At 38.3% G+C, this 8,128-nt stretch overlaps 1 protein-coding gene across 1 annotated transcript in view; it reads left to right on the plus strand.

Moving 5' to 3' along the window:
• The window catches only part of KIF5B (kinesin family member 5B), a gene marked incomplete at its 5' end in the record, with an annotated part of 28,144 nt that overhangs the window by 13,723 nt on the left and 6,293 nt on the right, over positions 1-8,128 (plus strand). Inside the window, 8 exons of the mRNA XM_008935231.1 lie at positions 1,576-1,644; positions 2,695-2,901; positions 3,670-3,813; positions 4,455-4,643; positions 5,480-5,597; positions 5,942-6,003; positions 6,084-6,193; positions 6,354-6,455. Coding sequence (XP_008933479.1) covers positions 1,576-1,644; positions 2,695-2,901; positions 3,670-3,813; positions 4,455-4,643; positions 5,480-5,597; positions 5,942-6,003; positions 6,084-6,193; positions 6,354-6,455 — 1,001 coding nt within the window. The remainder of the gene's footprint in view (positions 1-1,575; positions 1,645-2,694; positions 2,902-3,669; positions 3,814-4,454; positions 4,644-5,479; positions 5,598-5,941; positions 6,004-6,083; positions 6,194-6,353; positions 6,456-8,128) is intronic.

An 8,128-nucleotide genomic window follows, 5' to 3' on the forward strand; every position in this document is an offset into this window, starting at 1 on the left:
TCTTCCCTCTTTGCTAAAGGTGAATTCCATCTGGTGCCAGCAAGCCTGGTCCCGTGTAGGCCATCCCATTGTCAAAAACCCCAAAATCGTGGTGGTGACACCAGCCATGAAGCCATGTACTAATAGACTGAGTCCTGTTTCTTGGCAGTGCCACTACATGCAACTGGAAGGAAAGGGGGGAAAAAGTAACCTGTGCCCTGAATTTCCTCACCAGCTGTCTGTCCCAAGGCCCTGAAGTCTCTTTTGATCTCTTGAACTATGGGTTGCAGGTTCATGTCCATCCAGGTGGAAAATTAGTAATGGGCAATAGTCCGAGGTCTGTGTCAAGGTAGGAAGTTTCCCAGGGAGGCAGCAGACTCCCCTGCAAGGAGGGTCTGCCCACCATGACACCAGCCATGAAGCCATGTACTAATAGACTGAGTCCTGTTTCTTGGCAGTGCCACTACATGCAACTGGAAGGAAAGGGGGGAAAAAGTAACCTGTGCCCTGAATTTCCTCACCAGCTGTCTGTCCCAAGGCCCTGAAGTCTCTTTTGATCTCTCTTGAACTATGGGTTGCAGGTTCATGTCCATCCAGGTGGAAAATTAGTAATGGGCAATAGTCCGAGGTCTGTGTCAAGGTAGGAAGTTTCCCAGGGAGGCAGCAGACTCCCCTGCAAGGAGGGTCTGCCCACCATATTGGACCCTGAGTTGCCTATAGCTGTAACCCTTCTTTTCTTCCTTGTGGAGGTGGTTGTGAGGTGAGGGGTAGGCCTTTCTGACCTTGAGGATACCTCTGATGTAGGTGGACTGTCATCCATATTCTGCATTGACTGGCCCTCCACATCCAGAGCCTCATAACCTGTTGTGCAGAAGACCCTGAGAGGGCAAGATGGGCAAGGGGGAGTGTGTCTGCTGCCCTGAGCATGGAGTTGCCTCCATCCACTCCTTTCATTTAGGCTGCTGCCATGAGCCTGGGGGGTGATTGATCCAGGATCTCCTTGATATTGGATATTTTCTGGTGGGTGCACCTGTTTCTGTCTTAACCTTTCGACTTCCTCTTGCAGCTCTGCCACCAGGCTGAGCAGATGGACTGCCTGGTCACAACACATGTGGCTATTCTCACTGCTGCCACCCCTTACCATAATACTGTACCAGGGAAAGGGAAATAATGCAAAAGCAGGAAAATTAGTAATTTGAAGACAGACTTTTTTCTTTCCATATTATGCATATTTTATTTGAACATAATTTTAAACTTAGTCTAATCTAAATGTTCTAAGTCTGCTGAGGGGGGAAAAAAACCCTTTTCATTAAATCTTAGTTGTTTCTTGGAAACTAGAATGCTTGAAGACTTGCAAAAACCACAGGTATGAGTTTTGTCTTTGAAGCACAGTGTTTTACACATATATGTCAGGATAAGAGCCCAGTGGATCAGCCAGTGAAATAAAAAGGATCGGATTTTATTTTTGTTGCTTTCAGTTGTGTAACTGTCTTGGAATATGGAGAGGTTAAATGCTCAACATCTACTGTCTCTCTGATTATTTTTTCATGAGTGGTATTTGTTGGTTTATTGAACACAGTCTTATTTCAACTACAGGATGAAGAAATTAATCAGCAGAGTCAGCTAGTAGAAAAACTGAAAACACAGATGTTGGATCAGGAAGAGGTGAGTTTTGCTCTTGCATCTTTATTCTATTTTATGTCTTTCCTTTAGAGAAATGGAAGATGTTTTGAATAGGTCACAGTTCCTGACCAGGGAGCGGAGTGATGGCTCACTACTGTACAATAGTTCTTTTATTCCTTATCTAAGTGCTCTGCATGTTCGTTCCCCCCACTTACACTCTGCTGATGACTAAACTCAAACCAGTTTACTTGAACCTTAAGCATACGTGAAGATTTAAGGAGCTGAAATATTTTATGCAAAGATATCAGCAGATGTTTTCCACAGGCAAAGTCAGAAGTTTATCAAAACTGAAAATACCTTGATTTACTGTAAGAAGTCTGTTTTAAGGTCTGCTGCTGCTTAGTTGTTGTACAGAGAGAGGAGAAAGAGGAGGGAAATGTAATGGCCCACAATGAAAAAGGAACTGTTACTTTAGAGCATACTTGCTAGAATGTTCAAACAATTTCTAGGCACTTGTTGCCAGTGAGATAGCAGTGAAGTGGGGAACATACCTATCAGTAATGAAATTAGTAATTTCATTTAGCCAGGATATTAGGAAAAATAATTCTATATAGCACAAAGATTAAAAACTAATAATCCTCCTTGCCATCTTTGTGTACATGGCAAGAAGGAAATGGGTCTGATCTTATATAAGGTTTATTTTATTTTTTTTCTTTATATTTTAGTGACTGCTCACTTTTAGTTGCTCATCAGGAGCTAACAGTGTTAAAATGCTGGAAGTTTAGTCCCTAGCCTGCTGGCAATTTCAGACTCATGAGTAGTGTGCAGTGGGTTTTTTGAGAACTTGCAATATTCCATGTGCGTTTCCAGTTGCTGTCCTTGTGTCTTGATTTCTAATAGCTTCCATGCTGAAATACTTAAAGCTGAACTACCTGTCCTTGGCATCCTTATCATGTGATGCTAGGCACTAAAAATGTAGATAAAAGCTACTGTAGTAGCTAAAAGCATTAATAAGATTCAGCTTATATGTGGAATTTTCATGATGATTTATTTGTGGTGGCTGTTTTAAATAAATCTCTGTCAATATTGCAGCTTCTAGCATCGACCAGACGGGACCAAGACAACCTGCAGGCAGAGCTGAATCGTCTTCAGGCTGAAAATGATGCCTCTAAAGAGGAAGTGAAAGAGGTGTTACAAGCCCTTGAAGAGTTAGCTGTCAATTACGATCAGAAGTCTCAGGAAGTAGAAGATAAGGCAAAGGAATATGAACTGCTTAGTGATGAACTCAATCAAAAATCGGTATGAAATTAGGATAAGAAGTTACCGACAGTCTGCAATATAACTTTTCTTGCCTTACCTCTGTTTCTTGCTTGAAGTCATTTAAATGTTCTTCACCAGAGAAAATGGGAGTCTAAGTCTAAAACAAGATAGCTTTAGTAAAGGATGATTTTCTAAGACCAGTAAACTTCTGAAAAATGCACAGTGAGTGTTGCTTTTGATAGCTCTCATCTTTTAAGTACCTATGACTTTTACTACCTGAAGAGTATTTGGAAAAGATCCTAGATATGAGGAGTTAACACCTTCATTACATACTAGTGATCCGAGTCAGTTTTGTGTCTTTGTCATGCAGTTGGGGTAATTCTCACTTAAGATTATCTGCTTCTTCTAATCTCAGAATTGGAAGGAGCATGCTACAGCTTTTCTTGAAAGGAAGGTGTATTTGCATGTTGTATTTATGGAATGTAAAATAACTAAAATAGGCAGGTTATTTTTCCATTCTGAAAGGAGTAGTCCTGAACACTGAGGATGCAGCATCAATCCCAGATTATATTTTGTGAACTGAAGGCCTCTGTCCCCACTACTTCAGATGTCTTTCATGAGAAATACTGTCATTCTAGGAGTTTTAAACTTCTATTATATGGTTTACATATGTTGATATGAGTCTGGTTTTAGACATAAAAATGAGGCATTTCAGTAGGCAACCACATGTTGCTGTATTTAAATAGTATGAAACCAGTTCTAAAAACAAGAGTTTATATTGTTAAAATGTAACTTCTTTTACTGTAGGTCACTTTAGCCAGTATAGATGCAGAACTTCAGAAACTTAAAGAAATGACCAACCATCAGAAGAAACGAGCAACAGAAATGATGGCCTCCTTATTAAAAGATCTTGCAGAGATAGGAATTGCAGTAGGAAATAATGATGTCAAGGTAAGGATTAGTCAATGCACTTTTTAATGCCATGTATTATACACATATTGTGAATAGGTGAGGTCAGTTTTCTTAATGTGGTAAAAATAAGATACCTGAGGCTTCCTATTGTGGTTAATAATTTGGGCATAAGATTATGTATTGCTTATACTATGACTTAATCTGATTCCAAACAGTTTGCTTATGTAGACAAGAGTTTGTATGACTTTTTTTTCTGAAGCGGTGTTTTCATTCACACTGTTAAACTGCTTTATGAAATGGCCATAATCAACAGTGTCATCTTGGAAATCTAATGCTGACCTACAGTGGCAACCAGGATATATTAAAAATGGAATTAGGAGCTGAAATAAAAGATAAAACTTAGATGATCACTGTAGGACAAGAATGTAAGCAGTGTTAGAAATCTATAGTGACTTTTAATTCCCTCTTCAATTGACTCACTTCTACCTATTTTTACATTTTTAACCCATTTTATCTTTGTGCCAACTTCTAAATAAGCAATCAGAACTTTTTTAAAAGTTACATTTTGGTGTTTAAATGCTGTGATTAGCAGCTAAGGCAGGGGATGTGTGCTGGGCACTAAGTTGCTCCAGCTCCTTTCTAATTTGAGCTTTCTAAATGTGTCATTTCTCCCTTTTCAGCAGCCTGAGGGAACCGGGATGATAGATGAAGAATTCACAGTTGCAAGGCTGTACATAAGTAAAATGAAATCAGAAGTGAAAACAATGGTCAAACGTTGCAAACAGTTAGAAGGCACACAAGCTGAAAGCAATAAGAAAATGGAAGAAAATGAAAAGGAGCTGGCTGCCTGCCAGCTCCGTATCTCTCAGGTAACTGTTCATTTACTTCCTAAATGTTCTTTTAAATTTAACCTGTTAGAAAAAAAAAAAAAATGCAGTTTCTATTTTGCACCTAATAAAGCACATTGTGATCAAACAGCCACAAGGCTCAGCTGTATCCTCTGTATTCTCTTTGGTTTGGATGCTTCTGAGTGATTTTTGTGACAAGACATCAGAATATCTACAGGGTCTGTAGCCCGGTAATGCTTTTTTAGCCCTGGTATTAAATACTAGGATCCATATGTTCTCCATCATGAGACCCTCTACAAATACAAGTCTTAGAGAAGCAGTGGCTAGGGAGCACTCTGCCTGCTAATGCAGCAAGTTGGAAGTGGGAGAGGTAGCAACAACATAGTAAAATTACAGTAAACTTGATCAAAAGATTAAATTCACTTCTAAAGTAAGAAAGGATATTTTAATCTAACTGTTAGAAAAGATTAGTAATGTAACTTCTAATGCTTCTGAAAATTGTGATCAACAGAGAAAATTTAATTTTTTCTCTATTTTGGTCTACATACAGATGATCATCTTTTTTTAAAGCAGGAGATAGTTATTTCAGTGTGGTCTTCTAAGTACAGTGGGCCTCTCTTGCCTCTGATAGTATTTAACATTCAAAACATCTCCCAGTCAAACATTTTATTCCAATCCAGAATAAAGACATTGTCTTAGAGACTGCATAACACATCTGCTGCAGTAGTCTTATTGTTCTTAGAGTTTAGCTGGCACAAATTGGTTTTTGAGATCAGGTTACTTGTTTAAAAGTAAGTATAAACTGTTTGCAGTTGTAACTGTAGTTGCAAAGTAAATGAGTCTTTCCATTCTACAAGCATGAAGCCAAGATCAAGTCATTGACTGAATATCTTCAGAATGTGGAGCAGAAAAAGAGGCAACTGGAAGAGTCTGTGGACTCCCTTAATGAAGAACTAGTTCAACTCCGAGCACAGGGTAGGAATTGCTTCCCTGCACCCCACCCACAACCACCACCACCACTGTGTTAAGTATATAGTGATAATTAGGGAATTGTTCTGTTCTATTTAGATTAAAGGCCAGAGCTAAAGAATGGCTTTTTGCTACTGATCATGTAGAACTGACTGATGGAAAAGCACCTTTGCTGTTTGAAATTACTATGAAGAGCACTGAGGATGTTACTGATTTAATTAATCTTTGTGGTGGGAGAGGTCTTTTACCAAATCCTGAGGTGCTCAGAAGGGAAAGGGGAATTAACTCCATCTTCCCTGTGATCACGGTTATCTGACTGAAATGTGTTTTCTCTCCTATATCCCTACTAGAAAAAGTCCATGAGATGGAGAAAGAGCACTTAAATAAGGTTCAGACTGCAAATGAAGTCAAGGTAAATAGATTTCTGTGGATTTTTTTTTTTTTAAGTGAAGTGTAGCAACTTCTTAAAGCATATACCATATTTTCTAATAGCAAGCTGTGGAACAGCAAATTCAGAGCCATCGTGAGACGCATCAGAAACAAATCAGTAGCCTAAGAGATGAGGTTGATGCAAAGGAGAAACTTATCACTGAACTTCAAGAGTAAGTAACTGTCGTCATTTCAGTGGTACCAGATGTCCTTGGACTGTGTGATGTCAAGTGGCAAGAGTTTCCTCCAGCTGTGTCTTTCTAACTCGTGTTGCTTTACTGGATGTGATGTCTGACAGGTTCAGTTGATACCATGTTTGCTTTCTGTGTTCAGCCAAAACCAGAAGATGATGCTTGAACAGGAACGTCTTAGGGTTGAGCATGAGAAGCTGAAAGCGACTGATCAGGAAAAGAGTAGAAAACTGCATGAACTCACGTAAGTGATAATGGTGCTTCATACAAATGTGTGGGAACCGCTTCCATTTTAAAAATGAGTGACCTAATATGATGGTGTAGCTTCCACTCTATGATATGCTTGTTAAAGAGAGAGGCTTCAGGACCTTCTTGAACTTAACTTCTTTGAAACCTTTGCTGCTTTAATATTTGAAATTGAAAGGAAACTGATGAAAGATACAAAGGCCACTTTTTCTTTAATATGCTATGGGTTGGAGTAATTAGCTTTTCGGTCTGTAGCTAAGTATTGCTTCCTATAAGGCTGGAAGAGGCCTGTAACAGTTCCCTTTACTCTTTATTTTTAATTCTTATGTTCCCTTATTCTTTGTTTGTTGTGTTCCCTTACTCTTTTTTTTTTTAATGTTCTTGGGTAATTTAATTAGGTGGTTCTAACTGGCTTATTCTTGAGATGGAACAGCTGCATACTTAAGTAACTAAATACAGTGTAATAGTGAATTACAGGCTGAAAAGTTAATGCCAAAATTAGAGTTTAATTCTGGTTGCGGGTCAATGTCCAAGGGCCAAGCTGAAAAATAGTTCACACAGCTTCTGAAAATTTGACCATAGTCTCCTGGAAATGTTTCTAGAGTATCAGTAGTAACCCCTTTCTGGCATATAAGAACTTACCTTTATGAAAGTTAAAAATAAATTTTATGTAAAACTTTCCAAAGTATATGCTTTTGGGGCACAGAATTCGGAATAATCCCAAAGACCTGATTGGTCTGTCCTGGCAATCAGTAAGCAACATTTACTTTTTTCTTTTGGCCTTACTATGAATTACAATGTTGGTTTAACTGACTTAAATTTTAACAGTGTTGTGAATCTATCTTACTCTTATTTATTTATGCCACACTGATTGCAAAAGCTGTATTAGTTATAATGGGGTTTCTTGTGTGGTAAGGTTTGATATACATATTACATTATTGCTTCTTATTTCATTTGCAGGCTAAATTATACAGCATTGATCCCTTAAGGATATTTGCTATGTTAGATGCTTTCCAAAACATTTGCAAAGAAGTGTTAAAAATTAGTTTGGTATTCTGTGTCCTACCCCAGCCTTTTTTAATCCAGTTATTTTCTATTGTATGTCATGTTTATGGCAAGAAACATTGTAAAACATCCACTTTTTCTGGCTCAGTTGTATAAGATGTCTGAACTACTTTTCCAGTGAGGTCTGGAAAATGGATAGGATACTGAGATTCTTTAGAATATTTTATTTCCTCAAATGTTTAGTCATTTATCTGTGAACTAGTAGCAGAACTGGCTGAGTGAAGACAAATTTCAAGAGTAAAAGAAGCTTTCTAGCCACTTAATATTAACACTACATTTTCATGCAATCCCTGGCCTTCCTATTCCAACCTTGAGTCATAAGTCCACATTCCTTTCCTGTATCCTGTCATCTTAGGAATTGCACCGCCTTATAATTCTGAGAGAGAACATCAGCAGTGCCATAAATGCTTTCATGTTAAATAGGAAGACAGAAGCTCTGTAACATGATCATCATTAAGATATATTCCTGTAAACTAAAATTGTTTGTGATGCTAGCTTTGGCAGATGTGTTGGGGGTTAAGTGGGTAGAACAAAACAAAGAAAAACTTCTTGATCTGTCATGGGAAACTTACCATCTCCACTGGTAAGAGCTAAGAACACTTCTAG

This window comes from Merops nubicus, unplaced genomic scaffold (genome assembly GCF_000691845.1).
Source record: "Merops nubicus isolate BGI_N331 unplaced genomic scaffold, ASM69184v1 scaffold6012, whole genome shotgun sequence".
NCBI lineage: Eukaryota > Metazoa > Chordata > Aves > Coraciiformes > Meropidae > Merops > Merops nubicus.